The sequence below is a fragment of the Hyaena hyaena genome, unplaced genomic scaffold (genome assembly GCF_003009895.1).
Source record: "Hyaena hyaena isolate Hyena2069 unplaced genomic scaffold, ASM300989v1 scaffold_655, whole genome shotgun sequence".
NCBI lineage: Eukaryota > Metazoa > Chordata > Mammalia > Carnivora > Hyaenidae > Hyaena > Hyaena hyaena.
Window position 1 is genome coordinate 541264 of NW_024081289.1, and position 20132 is coordinate 561395.

Here is a 20132-nt window from a genome sequence, read left to right on the forward strand (position 1 = left end):
AGAACAGCAGGCCTTGGGCCATATGCCCATTATCGAACAACTAAACCAGAGACTTTAGTATGTAAGTTCCTCTGCCCTGTGTTCTTTGAGTTTTCCTTCCTTAAGTTTCTGGGTTGAGGGGAAGGCAACTGAGACCTCTTGCTCATGACCAAGGCTTGAGAATCCTCTCAGGTTGATGGGAAGGAAACAGAGACGGCAGAAGAAGCAGCAGAGAGTACAAAAGAGTTACTGAAAAAATAGGAGCGGAGTTAGTGGATGGCATGAAGCTTAAACAGCTTTTGCTAAAAAGGTGAAATTGACAACTCCCTGTGGAACTGAGTTTATAAATGCTTCCCTCATCCCCCCACCCCCACCCTGCCACCCCTAGCCTTTCCTCCTAGTGGACAGACAGCATCCTAAGGTTTATATTCTTCCAGAGAAGATGATAAAGCATTTCCACCTCCAATGCAGTTATGAAATATCCAAGTTCCTAGTCCACTGACCCTGTTCTCAGTAATTCACTGTTCCTCCACTTCACTCTCTTTTCATTTGGTACTTAGAACAGATGGAGTACAGTTTCTACAGCTTGCATTCTAGGAAGGGTCCCAAAAGAGGAAGAGTTCAAAGTCAGCATATCTGAATGGTTTTAAAATATTTCTCATTTTGCTGTGCATCAGGTAGGCCTGAAGCCTTTCTGGATATGGCTAACCCTGCTACTAAGACAGACTGTGAGCCCATGCTGTAGCACAGAGCTTCCAGGTTCACCCAGTTTAGGAATCCTTTCCCTGGAGAGCCCATGGTCAGCAGACAATAGATGGATAACAGACTTGATCAGAAAGTCAGCAGTGGCTACTTCACACAGGTTCCTTGACCATCCTCAACAGAGCCAACATTCTTTTTTTTTTTTTTTTTTTAATTTTTTAAATGTGTATTTTATTTCTGGGGGAGAGAGAGAGAGAGACAGCATGAGTGGGGGAGGAGCAGAGAGAGAGAGACAGACAGACAGAATCTGAAGCAGGCTCCAGGCTCCAAGCTGTCAGCACAGAGCCTGACAATGCGGTGCTTGAACCCACAAACCGTGAGATCACGACCTGAGCTGAAGTCATGCTTAACCGACCGAGTCACCCAGGCGCTCCAACAGAAACAACATTCTTGGTGGCTACAGCCACAATAGGTTCTGACCACTCATTAAACTGACATGATTCATAAATTGAAAGGTTTTTAAAATTTTTTAACTTTCATTTTTTCCTGTTTTACTTAAAAAAATTAACATTGTGGGGTGCCTGGATGACTCAGTCAGTTGGGTGTCCAACTTCAGCTCAGGTCATGATCTTGCAGTTCATGGGTTCAAGCCCCACGTCTGGCTCTGTGCTGACAGCTCAGAGCCTGGAGCCTGCTTCAGATCCTGTGTCTCCCTCTCTCTCTGCCCCTCCCCTGCTTGCTCTCTCTCTCTCAAAAATAAATAAACATTAAAAAAATTAACATTGACATATATTAAATTAGTATCAGGTATACAACATAATGTTTCAATAGTTGCATACATCTCAAAATGATAAAGTAAGTCTTGGGTCACCTATGTGGCTCAGTTGGTTAAGCTTCCAACTCTCTCATGCTCAGGGCATGATCTTGTGGTTTGTGAGTTTGAGCCCCTCATCCGGGCTCTGTGTTGACAGCTCAGAGCCTGGAGCCTGCTTCAGATTCTGTGTCTCCCTGTCTCTTTGCCCCTCTCCACTCATGCTCTGTCTCTATCAAAAATAAAAACATTAATAAATGATAAAGTAAGTCTAGTTAACACCCATCACCTTACATAATTACAGAAGTTTTTTTCTTTGTGATGAGAACTTTTAAGATCTCTTAACAACTTTCAAATATACAATACAGTATTATTAACTGTTATCACCATGCTGTATATTACATCCCCAGGACTTAGTTTATGGCTGGAAGTTTCTTTTTCTAGTGTGTGTGTGTGTGTGTGTGTGTGTGTGTGTGTGTGTATTTAATGTTTTATTTATTTCTTAGAGAGAGAGAGACAGCCTGAGCAGGTGAGGGTCAGAGAGAGAGAGGGAGACACAGAATCTGAAACAGGCTCCAGGCTCTGAGCTAGCTGTCAGCACAGAGCCCAATGCAGGGCTTGAACCCACGAACTGTGAGATCATGACCTGAGCTTAAAGTCAGATGCTTAACCGACTGAGCCACCCAGGTGCCCCTATAGCTGAAAGTTTCTATCTTTTGATGCCTCAACCCATTTCTCCCATTCTCCAACCCCCTCCTCTGGCAATCACTGATCTTTGTTCTCTGTATCTCTGAGCTTTTTTTTAGTATTCTTTCTAGATTCCACATATAAGTGTGATCATGTAGTATTTGACTTGTTTGACTTGGCATTATGCCCTCGAGCTCTATCCATGTTGATACGAATGGTAAGATTTCTTTTTAAGGCTGAATAATATTTCATTGTGTGTGTATACACACATACATGCATGTGCACGTGTGCTACATTTTTTTTATCCATTCATTCTTCGGTGGTCACATAGGTTGTTTTCATGTCTTGACTATTGTCAGTAATGATGCAGTGACTAGAGGGGTGCAGGTATCTTTTTGAGATACTGATTTGATTTCCTTTAGATACACACCCAGAAGTGAAATTGTTGGATCACATGGCAGTTGTATTTTTAACTTTTTGAGGACCCTCCATTGCTGTTTTCCATAGTGGTTGTATCAATTTATATTCTACCAACAGTATACAAGGGTTCCCTTTTCTCGCCAACAGTTCTTACCTCTTGTCTTTTTGATAATAGCCATTCTAAGAGGTGTAAGGTGATTGTGGTTTAAATTTGCATTTGCCTTATGATTAGTGATCTTGAACATCTTTTCAGATACTTATTGGCCATCTGTATGTCATCTTTGTAAAAATGTCCTTTCAGATCTGCCCATTTTTTAATTGGATTGTTTTTTGTTTGGAGGGTTTTTGTTTTGTTGCTAATGGAGTTGTAAAAGTTCTTTTTATATATTTTGAATATTAACCCCTTAGCAGATATATGAATTTGCAAATATTTTTACATTTCAGTAGTTTACCTTTTCATTTTGTTGGTTACTTTTGCTATGCAGGAGCTTTTTAGTTTGATGTAGATAATTATTTTTGCTTTTGTTGCCTTTGCTTTTGGGTGTCATATTCAAAACAACATTGCCAAAATCTATGTCAAATTGCTTATCGCTTATATTTTTTCTAGTTTTTATAATTTCAGGTCTTATATCTAAGTGTTTAATCTATTAAATTCTTTTTGAGAGGGAGCACAAGCAGGAGAGGGGCAGAGAGGGAAAGAGAGAATCCCAAGCAGGCTCTGCAGTCAGCATAGAGCCCAATGTGAGCCTTGAACTCATGAATTGTGAAATCATGACTGAAATCAAGAGCCAGCTAAGCCACCCAGGTGCCCTGAGAGAGAATCTTAAGCAGGCTTCATGCTCAACGAGGAGCCCAACATGGGGCTCAGTCCCATGACCCTGGGATCATGACCTGACCTGAAATCAAAAGTCAAGGGGCACTTGGGTGACTCAGTGGGTTGTGTCCCATTCTTGGTTTTGGCTCAGGTCACCATCTCACGGTTTGTGAGATCGAGCTTTACATTGGGCTCTATGTTGAAAGTGTGGAACCTGCTTGGAATTCTCTCTCTCCCTCTCTTTCTGCCACTACCCTGCTTGCTATCTCTCCCTCAAAATAAATAAACTTAAAAAAAGAGTTGGATGCTCAACCAGCTGATTCATCCAGGCACCCCTAGGCCACTTTACTTTTAAGAAATACCTATATTAGTACCTGTTTTCACTAAACAGAAGGATTCCAAAGGGGATTTTTGCTTTTATGAAAAAGAGTGAAAGCAAAAATGGTGTTCAGCTTTCGTTTTGCAGTGAGCCATTATGGGGGAGTGGGCCTCCCAAGCAGGGGAAGTGCCCCTCCAAGCTTCTTCCTTGGGAACTATAATCAGCATCAAATGGGCATAGCTTTGAACTATGAGCATCTGTGCAGTAATTTATTTTGTGCATCTGTTTCCAAGATGTGCCCTCAAGTGTCTGAGAAGCCTAGAAGAGACTATTTTTAGGGTCTGGGAATACTCAAAAAAATTTTCTCCATATATTTCACATTAGGAAAGGTTTCACAGGAACATTCTACCTTCAGATAGGAGGGGAACCTGTATGTGTAGGTTTATTTCTGGGCTCTCTGTTGTGTTGATCTGTGTTTTTTATGCCAATACCTTACTGTTTTGATTAAGATATCTTTACAATACAGTTTGAAATCCAGGAGTATGATGCCTTTAGCTTTGTTCTTGCTTCTCAAGATTGATTTGGCTGTTTGGGGACTTTGTGGTTCCATACAGATTTTAGGATTGTTTATTTCTGTGAAAGATGCCATTGGATTTTCTATAGGGATTTCATTGACTATATTGTTTGGGGTAGTATGAACATTTTAACAATACTTCCAGTTAATGAGTAGATAATGTCTTTTGTCTTCAGTTCCTTTCCTAAAGTGTTATAGTTTTCAGTGTACAGGTCTTTCACTTCCTTGGTTACATTTATTTCTGGGTCTTTTACTCTTTGAAGCCACTGTAAATGGGATTGTTTTAATAATTTATCTGATAGCTATTAGTGTACAGAAATGCAACAGATTTTTGTATTTTGATTTTGTATCCTACAACTTTACTGAAATTTGAGTTCCAACAGGTTTTTTTGGTGGAATCTTTAGGGTCTCCTATATAGAATGTCATGTCATCTGCAAATAGTGACAGTAGGCTGGATTGCCTGTCCTTAAGGAAAAGAGCCACAGCTGATTTGAGAATAATGTTTAATGTAAGATAAAGTGGATTGGCAGAGTTTGTGCAAAACCAAGAGATTCAGTTCTGGTTGGTGAGCTAACAGCCTAGGCACCTGGACAAATCATTGGCCTTGCAGGCCCGAGTCCTCCGAGGCACAGCAGCAGCCAGAGGCTCCAAGACTCATATCCACTACTTGAAGGCTGGGATAGGATCGAAGTGTTCTCATTCCCAGAGTGAGTGAAGAGACTGGCCCTCGTCATCACAGCAGGTATAATTTGTAGGACAGACTTGAGGAAAAGTGGGGACAGAACCGGCCCCGTGGGCCTGGGTTGCTATACATTTACTACACGCAATAGTCCAAGAGGCTCTTGGCTTGAGTGGTTAGCCTATGCACCTTCCCACCCATGTGTTTACCCTCCCTGACTGTTCATGGTGGGGAAGAAGGTGAGCATTTTTAAAGAAAAAAGGTATTTCCAAAAGCTATATTTGGCATAAGCTAATGCCACTGCAGGTGCTGCCAGTGGCCAGGCACAGGTACTGAAGGCCCTGAGGAGTTGGGAGGGAAGGAGAATGTGCAGGCAGAGCAGGAAATAGCCAGCTCAGGTCCCTGCCTGAGGCCATGCAGTAAAGGGTAACCTGTGGTCATCCGCTTTGGTCAGGCAAAGGCCCTAGCATGGGCCTGGGAGGTGAGAGGGCGGAGGGGCACAGGCTCTGCCCTCGGGCCCTAGCTGTAGGCTCATCACGTTGAGGTGATACAGCGATGCAGCGAGAGGCAAGGCAAGGAGACAGTAGTCAGGCTGATAATCCTTGGCTCCTAGGAACTGCCCTTGTCCTTGTCATCCATGAGGTCATACCTGTGGGAACAAGCAGAGGTGGCTCAGGTAGAAAGGTGACCTGTGTCCTTTTATAAATGAAACATGACCCAAGGGCGTTTATACTTCAGAGAATCAATGGCTCTGACCTCAGAATGCATTCTTTCCTCCCTTCCTTCCTACGATTGGGATTTCTCTTATTTAAATACCCACCCCCCCACCAGCCCATCGCCTCTTGGATACTCACCATTGCGCCGCTCCCTGGGAAAGGTCTATCTCCCCAAGGTCCAGCTGCACCTGTGTGGATGATGGTAGGAGCAAGGTGTTATTTTGACATTTCCAAAGACCACATCCCATCATAACATATTCCTGGTCCACACCAGTGCAGTGGTCTGGTACTATGCAGACCACCTGTATAGGAGTGTCACCTTCGGTGCTTCCTCCCTAAGTCCCTGAGGGACTATAGCCTTACTACCAGCACCTTCTAAGTCTTATCTTTTGCCTTGCTCGTCCTCACCCTCTTACCTTCCCCAGCAGCTCTCGCTCTCTTGACATGAAGGAGGAATTAGACTTCACAGAGACATCCAGCTTTCGCCGCAGGGCCTCATCGAGGGGCAGTTCCCACTCAAACCTGGGGAGGGACTGGGTATTAGGGGCAGGGGTTCCTTCCCAAGCCTGCCATCTCTCCCCCTGAATGCCTGACTGACCGTTCACTGAACTCAGGATTTAGGGTCCTTTTCTTCTGGGAGGTCTTCCTCTTGGTGCCCCGGTTCCTGTCTGGCAGAAGCAACAGTACCACATAGGGGTCCGGGGGATCCCGTCCATTTTGTCGAAGGGCCCTGCAACAGGGAGATGAAGGTAGAAGGCACCGCAAGGTTGAGGGGGAGCGGTCAGGAACCTAGAGCATAGGGTCTCACCGGCAACTGTGCACAATGGTGACCAGCTTCTGTTCGTCGCCGTAGTACCAGAGAGACAGTTTCACCTGGCCCAGGGGCCCGGCTGGAGCCTCAAGGGGACTATGGAGAGATGGAGATAGGGCTGGGAGAAGGTACCTAGGGAGCCAGTGGCTTATCCTTTATATTCCTGACTGCACCCCATCTTTCTCTCCAAGCCCCTTACCTGTCCCCATGTGTTAGGCGCTGCCGGAGCTCTGGGGCTGAGGAAGTGATGTGAGGGAGTCCCCCCCAGACCTCGGATTCTTCACTCAGAGATGAGGAGCTGTGGCTGTAGCTGTGGCTGTGCGCTTCCACTCCTGAGTGCTGGGACACCAGGATCTAGGGAGGCAAGAAGGCCGTGAGTGGGGGAGACCCGTGCTCGGCTCCCTTGCTATGAGGACATGGCCCTTGACTTCCATCTTCCCTTGGCACTCACCCCTAGCTGTGCTCTCAGCAGCACCTGCCCTTGTCCGTTGTTAAGTGTAAACCAGCGGTCCAAGCAGAGCTGGTCAGCTGCAAGTAGCTCCGAGAGGGGCAGGGAGAGTGAGCCCAGTGTACCAGTCCCCTCACCCCGAACCTGGGGGGTCAAGAGACAAATGATTTAACCCTGGTGCTCTAGTTGCAAACGCTTGGACACTTGGGTGGTTTCAGAGAGAGACTCCCCTTTGTGACAGTCAGGAAAGCCAGGTTGTTGGTCCCGCTTCCCTTCCTTTCCTAACCAGAGTGGACCATGCTATCTTTACTCCCCAGGCTTTCACAAATTATGCCCGAGGGCTGGAATATCTGCACAGGGTGGAGAAAAAGAACAGTAAAAATGGAATTAAATGTTTCCCACCCATCCAACCCCCATTTCCTTACTCCTGAGTAACTCCCTGCAAACCCTTCCTGTTTTCTTAACATAATTCTGGCTAATATGCCCGTATCTCTTTGTGATTTACCAGCTGTAATGTCTACTGATCCCCAGCAATGTAAGGTCAGGAACTGAGCTCATTTGCATCTCTTCTCCATCTTTGTCAGTGTTGTTGATAGTTACGTTAAGTTCTATTGGTTTCTGTTCGTGTAATTCTCCACTTACTGTTTTATCAACTTTAGAAAGTATCTGATTCCTCACACTTCAGAATGGAAAGGGCACCCCTAATATTACCTCCACCTACCCTCTCTCATACCTCTTTACTTTTGTTCACCATTCGACCCACTGAAATCTAGTTTCTACTCCTTTCAGGCCACTGAAGTTACTCCAATAATCAGTGCCCTCATTTTCAAAGTCAATCAATAGTTTTCAGTCATCTAGTTTTTTATTATGTTTAAATTTTTTTTGAGAGACTGCAAGAATGCACACATGCACATGAGCTGGGGGAGGATGTACAGAGAGAGAGAGAGAGAGAGAGAGAGAGAGAGAGAGAATCCCAAGCAGGCTCTGTGCTGACAGCTCAAACCTATAAAACATGATGACGTGACCTGAGCTGAAACTAAGAGTCGGACACTTAACCGACTGAGCCACGTGGGCACCCCTAATTTTTTTTTTTTTTTTTTTTAAGAAACGTTTGGCCACTTCTTATCTTTTCACACACTCTTTTGGTTTCTGTAACCCTTTCTTTCCTGATGACCACCCCACTGCCCCAGTCACACTGCAGGCCCTCTGAAGGGCACTTCTTCCTCTGCCTGCACCCTTTCACTGCTGCCATGCTCAACGTGTCCATGTTTGGTCTTCTTTTTGCCCTACATCCCTAAGAGCACTCACTCATACCCATGGCTACAGTTGCTACATGGTGCTCGTTCATGATGTTCACACAAGAGGGAAGAGGGCGGAACACCATGGTGGGCCATAGATGTACCTTCTGGATGGCTCCTTCCCCTTATCTGGTCTCAGAGATCTCAAATTCAAATTTTGTCAAAGCAGACAAAAACTTCTGCTTTGGTGGTGCCTGGGTGACTCAGTCAGTTAACCATCTGACTTCTGATTTAGGGCTCAGGTCATGATCTCACAGTTTGTGGGATTGGGCCCCCTGTCGAGCAGCTATGCACTGACAGCACGGAGACTGCTTGAGATTCTTTCTCCCTCTCTCTCTGCCCTCCCCCCACTCTCTCTCAAAAATAAACTTTAAAAAAAAATTTTTTTTAATGTTTTATTTATTTCTGAGAGAGAGAGAGAGACGGCATGAGCAGGGGAGGGTCAGAGAGAGGGGGAGACACACAATCTGAAACAGGCTCCAGGCTCTGAGCTAGCTGTCAGCACAGAGCCCGATGCAGGGCTAAAACCCACGAACCAACCATGAGATCATGACCTGAGCTGAAGTCAGACGCTCAACTGACTGAGCCACCCAGGCGGCCCCCCCCCTTTTTTTTTTCTTTTACAAATTCTTAAAAAAACAAACTCCTGCTTTGAGCACTCCCTGTGTTGGTAATGGCACCCTTCTCTGTCCAGCTACTCCATGCTAAAAACCCAGGAGTTAGCATCTTGACTGTTCCTCGTTCCTTCTCCACCCCGTGTCAAAATAACCACCACTGAATACCCCCCAGGCTTGGTCATTTCTTGCTGCAGTCAAAATGCTCTACCCCTGAGCTATACCCCCAGTCATTTCTTGCTTACTGCTCTAATCCACTGTTAACTGACCTCCCTGCCTCCAGCATCATCTTCCTTTAGTCCATTCTTTATCCTGCTATCAGCATGATCTCTGTAAAGTGCAAATCTGGGTATGTCACCCCTCACTCCTTCATTTATTTATTATTTTAATGGGTTTTTTTTTTGATGGGGGAGGGGCAGGGAGTGAGGGGGACAGAGGATGCAAAGTGGGCTCTGAGCTGTTAACAGCAAGCCCGATGCGGGGCTAACTCACGAACTATCGTGAGATCATGACTTGAGCCCAAGTTGGATGCTCAACCAACTGAGCCACCCAGGCCACCCCACCCCTCCTGTCACTTCAAATGTTTACCTGTGCCAAATCAGGGATAAATCCAGATTCTTAGCATAATATTCAAGAGCCCCTCTGATCTTCCTTCTGTCGGCCTCTCTAATTTGCCTTCTTTCTGCTCATTCTCTTCTCAGCCTGAAGACTTTTCCTTCTCTTCGTGATCAGAGTCTGTTTACTCTTAAGCTCAGGGGTCGTCTCAGGATGCCTCTCTTACTGCCTCTATCTTTTCCCCGAGTCTGAGGTGAAAGCCTTCCTTTTTCCCCACAATGCCTTTTTCCTCAGCAGTTGTCAGTCTGGAGGTTTTCTGTGGTTATTTTTCTCCCAAAAGGGAGCATGAGCTCCATAAAGATAGGAACTAGATCTTTTATCTCTGAACGCCCTGTGCCTGGTTCAGTGCCCAGCCCATGATGGCATAGTGTTCAAAAATGAAATTATAGTACCTGCAACTCCAGACTCTCGGCGTTTGGTTTCCTGATGAGAAAGGAGGCACTCTCGTCCCAGACAGGGGCTGATGTTTGGGCAACAGTCTGGTGGAGATGAGGGGTTATGGTCAGTGGTTGACACTCTCTTCTCTGCGTCACTCATCCCTCCCAAATAGCCCTGTGGCATTTTTCTAATACCTTCGTCTTGTGAGAAGTATCTCCCACAGTGAGAGTAGCGTAAGGGCTGGGAGGCTTGGTTCCTTTGCGGAGCTAGGAGAGAGAATACGGTGTTAATAAATACGGTCTTAAATTTAGACCTCGTTTGGCAGATCCCCGCTTCCCTCACAAATTCCATCCGCAGCCAGCGACCAGGTCCTCATGATTACTTGACAGCCACCACCCTCCTAGCCTTGAACAGACCATTCTTCCCACCCCAGTGCCACCCTGGGAAAGAGGAATTTGGAATTTACTATTCCAAATACACCAGGGGCATCCAAACCTGAGGGAGGCGGAGGAAGGACCAGGGAGCTATGGGGCGTGGGGAGCAGATCTCACCGGCAGGTCCTCCGCCCGCTCCAGATAAACCGACAGCAGGGCCGCTGCCAGCTCTGCACTCTTCTGCGTCTGGATCAAACTGTTCACCTGCAGCACCTGCAGGAAGACACACTCAGCTTGGGGAGTGGGAACTGACACATTGGGGCCTGGCATACGCCTCAAACGCTGACACAAGAGTTCACCTTGACCCATCTGGAGCCCCTTCCCTACCTCCTCTAACTCAGCAGCAGTGGGCCGGAGGGTCAGACGCTCCAGACGCAAGTGCAGGCGGCCAGATGGCACATCCTCCAGGGTCAGCCACTGTGGAAGTAGGCAGGATTAAGACGTGGAGGTGTGGGGACAGAGGGACTAGGAGAGTGAGGCATAGGTCAAGATCAGGAGGGATTATTGATTCTAATTCCTTGCTCACCTCATCAAGGAAGCCAGTGTTTAGGACTGCAGTGAGACTCACTTTACTCCTGTAGAGAAGAAGGGTTTAAACAAGAGGCCGATGGTCAGAGCCACATCTCTGTCTCCCCAGAGCCAGACTTCTGTGGCCTTCGGAGGCTCAGCCTGTCTTCACCACCAGACTCCCACCCTCTCACCTGCCCAGAAAGTCATCCTTGTCCAGGTCCTTGTCAAAAACTTCAATGTCTAGCTCTTGGCCTGGAATTGATGTGACAATCACCTAGTGGGAGAGAATAGTACAAAGGGGATTCTTTCCTTTTTTCCCCCCAAATGACTGGGAACTTCCCCCTCAATCACCTGAACCCCGGAGGGCTTTTAGACCGCTCTCAGAGCTAGAGGGAAGAAGGAAGAAGCTGCTCAATTCTGACCTCAAAAACCTCGTTCCAGCGGGGATTGAGATCCTCTCGAACAACACGGCTCCGGAAGCTTCGTCCTGCCAGCTTTAGCTTGACGTAGGGGTCTGACTTGCCCTTCACCAACCCCCCCAAGAAACGGTCTTTGGCAATCAGGTCCTGGGCCTCTAAAACATGGATCCGAAGCACATTCTGCAAAAGGGACAGACAGAGGCACCAGATGGCCATGAGAGAGAAACCTGTCAAAACCAGTCCTGAAACAGGTTTTGCACACTTAGGCAACAGACCCTAGTCCTTTCCAGTATAGGCTCACCTCAGTCCCAAAGTGACTATCAGGAGTAGTGTGACAAGGTCGAGGAGGAGCATCCACACTGCTGCCTGCCTGGGGGCTCTCACTGTCCGCATCCCAAGCACCAGGTGTCCCAGGCACAGTGGGAAAGTGCCCTTCTGATGAATCCAAGTACAAGATCTGGGAAGTTCAGTGTAATTGTCAAATCAAAGAAACGCAGCTGGCCACCTGCAAGCAAGGTATGTGGGCGCTGTGGGGAGAAAAAGGCTCTGACTGGGAGACCAGGTTCCTATTTTGGCTGCGCTCATCTCTAGAGGGTTAGCTCCACACTCTCCCTCTTCACACACCATTTCCCCAGTTGGGTCAGCAAACATTGTGTGTGCCTGATAGGTGTTTCCACACATACTAGCTCATTAGATCTTAGAGGATTCCCCTTTCTTACTCTTAATACCAAGGACTCTACAAGGCCCCTCCCCAGCCTCAGTGCTTCCTCCAGCTCCATACCCTCATAACCAATTTCATGTAGAGCCTGGAGTTTGGGCCAGAGCTGCTAAGCTGGAACCACTGGTCCAAGGTGAGTTCAGGGGCAGTCAGCAGGTGAGCCAGAGGCAGGGTCAGTGCCCCTAAAGTCAGGGCCCTAGAGTCATCCTTCACCTAGAGGCACAGGAAGAAAGGATATAGTAAAGAGATTAGGGAAAAGGAGACCTACTGGGGAGATTGTAACCTGGCTCCAGCTTCACTCACTCTGTGCCAATCACCGTTTGCCCCACGCCAGCCACCTTTTCTTATGGTCCGCCTACTCCATCATTCCTTCTGCCTTTGCTCATCCTGTTCCCATTATCTGAAAAGTTCTCATTCTCCTCCCCCTGCCTATTTTTTTAAAAAAAAATTTATTACTTTTTTGTAAAAATTTACTTATTTTTCCTCACCCTATGTATATCCTATTAATCATTCAAGGCCCACTTAAAATCCTTCACAAAATCTCTGTAGTTACTCAAGCCTCTGTACCTTTCTTTGGCCATCCTTAGCACTATGTTATGAGTACTTTCCCATTAGTTAATATTTAATCATTTTTGGATGGCTTTATACATGTGTGTCTTGTCTGTGAAATTAGCCAGTAAGCTTCATGAAGGCAGATACTGTTTCATGTTTTTTCTGTGACCTTTAAGCTTCTAGGTGTCTACATGGCTTCTCTGGCACGTTTGTGATGTTTAACAGACATCCTTGCAGTTTAAGAGGACAATTATTTTAATTTTTTAATATTTTATTTATTTTTGAGACAGTGTGAGTGAGAGAGGGGCAGAGAGAGAGGGTGACACAATCCAAAGCAGGCTCCAGGATCTGAGCTGTCGCACGGAGCCCAACGCGGGGCTCAAATCCACAAGCTGTGGGATCATGACCTGAGCCGAAGTCGGATGCTTATCCAGCTTAGCCACTCAGGTGCCCCAAGATGACACTTTTAAAATAATATTCTCTCCTGGGGCACCTGGGTGGCTCAGTTAAGCAACCAACCCTTGATTTCAGCCCAGGTCGTGATCTCAGTCTGTGCTGACAGTGCAGAGCCTGCTTCAGATTCTCTGCCCCTCCAGCTCATGTAAGAGTACACACACTCTCTCAAAATAAACATTAAAAAAATAATAATAAAATAAAATTCTAATCATGACTTGAGCACTGCCACTTGATGGCAGAATCAGCAGAATCTGTAGGATTTTTTTTTTTTTTTTTAAGTAGGCTTCACACCCAGTACAGAACTCAACAAGCTTGAGATCAAGACCGGAGTTGAGATCAAGAGCTGGATGCTTAACTGACTGAGCCAACCAAGGGCCCCAGAACCTGTAGAATCTTATTTGGAATTGACATTCTCTATTGTCATTTTGCTCTTATTTATTAAAAAAAATTTTTTTTTGTTTCACTGGAAAAGATGCTACTCAGTTTTAAATGTTCAAAGTGTACAAGTTGTTTTGTTACAATAAAACTAAATGTGCACCCAAAGGAAAAATACAATAAAAGGCTAAATGTACTCAATATGTTTTTTTAAAACATAATTTCACTGAGGCATAGTTCACTGTAAAATCACTCGTTTTAAATATACAATTCTCAGTTCTAAAGAATGATTCTAGAGAGATAATTGGGGAAGAATGGAGTGCTCGAAGGAGGTGGAGAGTCTAGGTAGATGGACTGAAGCAGTAATCAAAGGGCAGATGGAAGGAGGGGATACAGACATGGGAAGGCAGAACACGGTATTCACAAGGGGCTCAATGCGTGGTCATCTCACCTGCACATCGAGCTCCTGGCTTCGAGGGTCTTGCAGGAAGAACCGGAAGGCTTCTTCCCACACCGGGCAGTTGGTGCTGTAGACAGCCTGGAGATGAACAAGATGGGATTAAGGGTACGTGCTACAGTACCCATTCCTGTTTTTCCAGAAGATCTTTGCCTTTATAGGCAGACTAAAGGGGAGACTTCATCTCAAGAACAATCCTCCCCGGCCCCACCAGGTGTGTGCGTGCGCACACACACATACCATTGCCCACAATGATGTCCTGGCCCTCACCTTGCTCTCCTGGGTCATATCCTGAATTGACAGTTGTACCATGGGATTGGGTTCCTTGTTCCCCTTCTTTAGCTGTTGGGGAAGAATTAGGAAGTCACCATCTTGGTGTTTTTGGTTTTGTTTCCATGAGCGAAGGTGGGCTCTCATCAGAATCTTTTCCTTGAGGTGGCTCTGATCCCGTCCTTGGAACCCTTGCATTACATGCTGCTGCTTCTGAAGCCAAGTGGGCAGGGGCGAGACAGGGTATGGAAATGCTGCCTCCAGCGTTTTCTGTTCAGCTGCCCTCAGTAGCCACACTCACCGGAAGATCCTGGGCCCGGTCCAGATAGACAACTAAGATGGCAGCCGATGGGGGCTCTGGTCGGGAGGAGACTCCTCGATTCCACTGCAGAACCTAGAGGGAATGGGTCAGTAGTCAGACCCTTGCCCTCTAGTCCCCTATACTTCCAGCCACCTGTGTCTCCCCCACCAGCTTCCTGTTTCCCATGTTGGTTACCTGCTCCAGTTTTTCCGCAGATGGCAAAAGTGACAGCCATTCTAGCCTTAAGTGAACTTGGCCTTGCCCACCTTGTAGAGGAAACCACTGGAGGCAGAGATAGAAAAAAGTGAGGTATAACAGAGATCAGATATTTACCCAACCTCTTCTCTACCAGTGTGGCAACTATTGTCAGGGTGAGACCACCCTCCCTGTTCTCTTCTCTCAACTTACATTATCCAGTACTCCAGCCTGCAACACCTTTCCTACATCCAGCTTCATCCTAGAGGGGGTGGTGAGGGGTGACAGTGAGAAGGGAAAAAGAAGAATGTTGTAATTAGTAGCATGTCACCGCCCTCACTCACCCACCCAGAAATAAATGGCAAATCTCAGAATCCCTTATACTCAGCAAATACTTGAGAGAGAGAGAGAGTGTGTGTGTGTGTGTGTGCACGCGCGTGTGCGCACACGGGGTGGAAATAGGGAAGGAGGATTGAGAAGGAGAATGATACCCAATTCCTGGGCCTGCGAAAAGGATTATAATTACCTCTGTGACCGTGGTAGCACTGGGGCTTTAGACACTGGGGCTTTAGAATCCTAACACAGGCAGAGTCTCACCTGCCCAGAAAGTCATCTTTGTCTGGATCCTTATCAAACACCTCCACCTCAATCTCCTGCCCTGGGACCTCATGGACCATCACCTGAAGAACATAAGAGTTAAGGGTCTCATGGGCTACACTGTGAGGATCATCCAATCAGGATCTCTCACAGCCTCCCAGGGCCTCCCCATTTGACACAATTTCTACTCCTCAGCTGTCCCACCTCGTAAGTCTCTCTCCACTGGGGGTTGAGGTCCTCATTGATGACCCGACTGCAGAATGTCTGGGTGCCCACTCGCACGAGTGCATAGGGGTCCGACTTCCCCTCAATCAGGCCTTTCACGTATTTGTCCTTGGAGCCCAGACCTCGGGCAGCCAGCAGGTGAATCCGAATAATGCCCTGGGCATAGGAATCAGATCGTGAGAAACTAAGGATCCAGCATGAGGTTCCTGAAAGAAGGATCTGTCTAATGTTGGAGAGGCCATACCCTGGGAAGTGGGGAACGCAACTGCGCCACATCCTGAAGGTCAGGCACAAGGGGCACCAATAATCGGTTGGGCAACACAAGGAAGGCAGCAATGGAATCCATGATCATGGTGTCAGAGAGGGAGCTGAATGGGGAGTAGAAAAGGAGCTGAATGTGGCCCCAAATTCCAATATCCACCCCCCAACCCCAACTCTCTTTTCCACGATCAAGAGTGACTTAAAGCTAGAGGGACATCCTTTCTTGAAAATTTGTTTTTGCTACTCTTCCACCCTAACTCCCTGCCTACTGCTCTGTCTCTTCACTGCTGTCCCAGCTCTTCTTTTCGGTTTTCCTCTTGCTGAGCAGTCTGCAGCCCTCATCCTTCTCTACCCACATGCATGCTCGCCCACAGGAGAAAAATCACAGCATGGACCTTTTCAGGGGTATTTGTCTTCCCTCTCCAGCTAGGATGATCAAGGCTCCTGGACGGTATTAGCTGTATCTTTTGCCGCTTGGTATCCCGAAAACCCCCAACCCAGGGCTAGAACACTTAGGTGCTCAATAAATCTTTGATACCTGAGTCCTGGGATATCCAGCAGGTTAGTCATCCCTGTCCAGTTGATATCTAGGGTCTGGAAGGAAAGAGCAGGGAGATCAGGACAGAGCACAAGCTGGCATGGTCTCACCCATCCAACAGTTACCAGACCCCTCAGCCTTCCCTTCCCCAAGCCCCAGAGCTGGCCACTCTCCCTCTCCCAATCCTCTGTTTTCCCTGCTTCCCCATCCCACTCGGTGTTTTCCCTTACCGGGCGTCGGATAAAGAACATCGACACAGCCCCCACAATAGGAAGGTTCCCGATGAGTGGCTCAAGAATCACCCGCAAGATACCATGTAGCTGGGGCAAGAAGAGAGATCAAAGCATTTCTCCACAAAAGGGCTTCTTTCCCTCCCAAACTTTCCCACCTTTGGTTTTTTTCAACTTTCCACGTCCCCATATCCGATGAAATTTAGAGCAAAGTCTCCCTATTATGGGCGCCCCTGACATAATGCCCCACCTGCATGCCTTTGACTCCGGCTTTGCAGAAATATTTCTTCACTTCCACATCAATCTGCACATCACCTACGTAGCTGGGGGTTGACAAGGAAGAGAAGAAAGAGGGTCAGTACTAGGCTGAAATGGGGGGAGGGGAATGAAATAGACAGAGTGACCAGGATCCTGTTGAAAGGGAAGCCAGAAGAGGGAATGGGGTTACCTGATATTCAAGTCCAACAGGATCTGTTCTTTGCTCTGACCACGGTGAACCTTGACTCCTAGGATGCGCAACGGCTGCAGAGAGAGAAATTCTTAAGAGAGAGAAGAGGGAAAGGGAGGAGTATCTTCTGGGCCACTCACCTTCCCTGGCTCATCTCCTCCGTCCAGTTATTTTCCTTCCTACATACATACCTTTTCACCCAGTTCCACTCGTGTAAATGTAAATGTTTGCAGATGGGGGTTAGAGCCTCGAATAGCGGGGGCCACAGTTTCAGTCAGAAGCTTCTCCATGTACTGGCCAAGGAAAGGCCAGACCTGGGCTACAATCTGGAAGGAGAGGGAGAGCCTGTCACAGGAGAGCCTGATCTTCCTTCTAGTGAAATGTTCCTTCAGAATCCTCCTCACAGAGCACTGAGGCCAGACCTGACAAGTAGCAGGTCTGGCAAGAGAAATGAACTCCATTCCCCGCATCATGAAAAATAAAAATCAAGACAATCACACTCACCTTATTGAGCCACTCAGCCTTTTCCACATCTGGAAAGCTGACCTAGAGGTGGGGAAGGGAGAGGTAGGGATGAACACACCCTCCACCTGTGGTTTCCTATTAAGATGCTGGGTGGCGTGCCCACAGAGGAAAGGAAACCCAAGTGTGACAGGGCCCCCTCACACCCAGGGGTTGGCCGGAAGGGGCTGGGATGTTCAGAGGATTCACTCCTCCACAGGGTTTCCGGGCTCCGAGGTCTCTCTGACAAGGGGCGCTGATGTGGGCCACACAAAGTTGCTTTGTGGATAGCTGGGGGAGGTGAAATGAAGCCAGCTGCGGGAGCAGAGAGGGAGGGAGGAGAAGGGCACATTCTGGAAGGGGAGGTCCTGGCAAATCAGAGTTTAAGGAGGAAATCCTGAGATTGGAGAAGTCTTGGTTTTGTTTTGCAGCCTTCCCATCTCACTCTGGACTGGGGTTTCTTCTACACCAAGAAGGTGAAGAGGCTCCTTGAGGGGCCAGAAGAGCTAGCTGTTTGTTTTTTTCTTTCATCATTTCTTATTAGTGTGCCTTTTATGGGAAAAGAAGGGCACCTGTGATTTGTATTGGGGGAAGAGGGGCAGCTGCTTCAGGAAGAAGGCTGCTTTTCCATGATGAGGAGTAGGAGGAACAAAGACAGTTGCTGCCTGGGCTACATGTCCCCTGGGACCATTTCTCCCCCTATCCCCCTCTCCAGTCCTGAGCCTGCGCAGCATGGCCATATCTGCCGAGTGTCAACTTTGATTCCGTTCTTCTGCGGTTCTCCCCACGGACCTGCACCTCCGCTGGGAGGGGCAGGAAGGCGGGGGCAGGGAGGGGCCGAGTAACGGGCTCTGCCCCAGCAAGGCCTAAGAGCAGGCAAGGGGTGAGGGGGCGCAGGAATAGGGCCCGGGTCCCAACCGAGCAAGCGCAGCGCGCAGTCCGGAAAAGGGTGGGGCCGGCCAGGGGCGGTGGAGTGTGGGCAGCGGGCACTGCAGCAGTCGGTCGGACTCCCTCCCCCCCCTCCCCCCCCCGCCCTGCCTCGTATCCCCGCCCTGCGTCCCGCAGCCGCCTCCGCTGCGCTGCGGCCCAGCTGCCTGGGGCCGCAAGGCGAGGGTCGGGGGGCTGTCCGGGTGCCGTGGCTCCCCCGAGCAGTGCTCCCGGGGCCGAGTCCCGGCGGGTACCCAGGGATAAGAGCGGGAAAGGAGAGAACATTATGGCCTCAAATAGTTCCCTCCCCCCCCCAAAAAAAAAGTCTCAAGGAGGGCTGGAGTGACGACGGAACCCTCTGAGCCGCAACGGGGATGTCCGGGAGCAGCAAGGCGAGAGCGGCACCAGAAGCGAGGAGCGCTCAAACGTCTTGGCTAGGAGGGCTGAGACAGGCTCCCAAGATGTTATTACTGCTCCTGCCCAAGCTCAGAGGAAGAAGTCCTGATTCTGTGGAAGGATCGGGATCCGGGCGCGCGGAGAGGAGGGGAAGAGTGACTACCGGGTCCCAAGAGTGGCGTGTCCTAGCAGGCAGGCGGCTAGCGGGGCGGGAGGGGAGTCTCTCTCCCAGGGTGGGGAGCTGACTTTAGGAACAGGGAGGGAGAGCCCTAGGACCGAGGGGCTAGGAGGGGGCTATGCAGCGCTGAGGGTGGTCGCTCACCCAGGCAGGTAGCTCTCGATGGCTCATATAAAGTGTTTTCGCCGTGAGCCGCTCCTCATCGTCCAGTAGCTGCCGCGCTGCCCTAAGGCTCCGTTCTTTCTCGTCGCGGACTCGGCGCCAGCCCAGGTAGAGGGCGAGGCCGAACAGCACGAAACCCACGCTGAGTCCCACTGCGCCGGCCAGGTACACCGGCACGAGCACAAGCAGCCGCCGCCCGAATGAAGTCAGCAGCGCCAGGGCCTCACCCGCCGCGCTTGGGCCGGCAGGTTGGTTCCCAGAACTCAGGTCCCGCTTTGTGTCAGCAGCGGGGGGCTGGTCAGGGGGGTCGGAGGGGGCAGAGGGCTGATCCGTGGGGCTGGGGCTAGAGCCGTCTCCAGGAGAGCGCTCCATGGTGCCACCTCTGGGAGGACCCGCCCGACCCACAGACCAGGGGAAGGTTGCTTGGTCTAGCGACCAGTTGCCCCCAGCAAACCGTAATCCCCAGGCTGGGGGGGAGGGGAATTTAGGCCACGCCCCCTCTCTCTGAGGGCTTGGGTTGGTCAGCGCTGTATAGACCAAGGCGGAGTCAAAAGATACAAACCCTGCCCCTCTTCCGCAGGGAGGGGATAAGGTTCGGGAGAGGCAGGACCTCTCTGATTAGACCGGAGTGTCAAGATGGGCAGTCCGGGATGGCGGGAAAAGGAGGAAAGAGGCTAAAGAGAGGCACCTGATTGGTCAGAAAGAGGAGGCGTGGCATACCATTTAAGGGAGGTGGCTCCGGCGCTCCCCCACGTGGGATGGGAGTGCCTGTGGTATGACGTCATGCGAAGCCGCACCGCCAATTACTCCGTTTTAGAGGGACTTGGGGTTAAGGTGTTGTGAAGATCGGGATTTACTTCCACTCCATTCGGACGATTTGGCAGGATTTGTCTGGAATTCCTACATGTTCCGTTTGTCAGCTTTCCCTAGTTTTCATACTCTAAGCACATTTCTTATTCCTGTTTCCGTGGCTGTCCTTACAAAACACTCCATAGGAATGAAAATGTTCATTGCCTGAACCTGTCCATAGTGTCTTCAGCCCTCTACTTTGTGCAGTGTAACGACAGCCATCAGGGGAGAGAGAGACAGAGAAAACGGCGTGAATAGGAAGTGAGG

General features: G+C 48.8%; 1 protein-coding gene across 1 annotated transcript; it reads right to left on the reverse strand.

The window, feature by feature from the left end:
- Positions 1–4796: 4796 nt before the first annotated feature.
- ESYT1 (extended synaptotagmin 1) lies at positions 4797–19470 on the reverse strand. The gene is made up of 31 exons (XM_039216882.1): positions 18999–19470; positions 17357–17398; positions 17044–17178; positions 16853–16926; positions 16655–16727; positions 16405–16494; positions 16175–16230; positions 15620–15743; positions 15355–15531; positions 15151–15233; positions 14767–14815; positions 14554–14640; positions 14359–14451; positions 14058–14129; positions 13782–13868; positions 12011–12160; positions 11531–11686; positions 11233–11409; positions 11002–11084; positions 10827–10875; positions 10628–10717; positions 10418–10513; positions 10061–10132; positions 9881–9967; positions 6965–7105; positions 6713–6867; positions 6511–6609; positions 6301–6432; positions 6119–6224; positions 5841–5890; positions 4797–5635 (listed from the first exon to the last, which is right to left on the reverse strand). Exons 1-31 carry the CDS (start codon positions 19386–19388, stop codon positions 5596–5598), a joined length of 3315 nt encoding a protein of 1104 aa, XP_039072813.1. The 5' UTR covers positions 19389–19470; the 3' UTR covers positions 4797–5595.
- Positions 19471–20132: the final 662 nt, after the last annotated feature.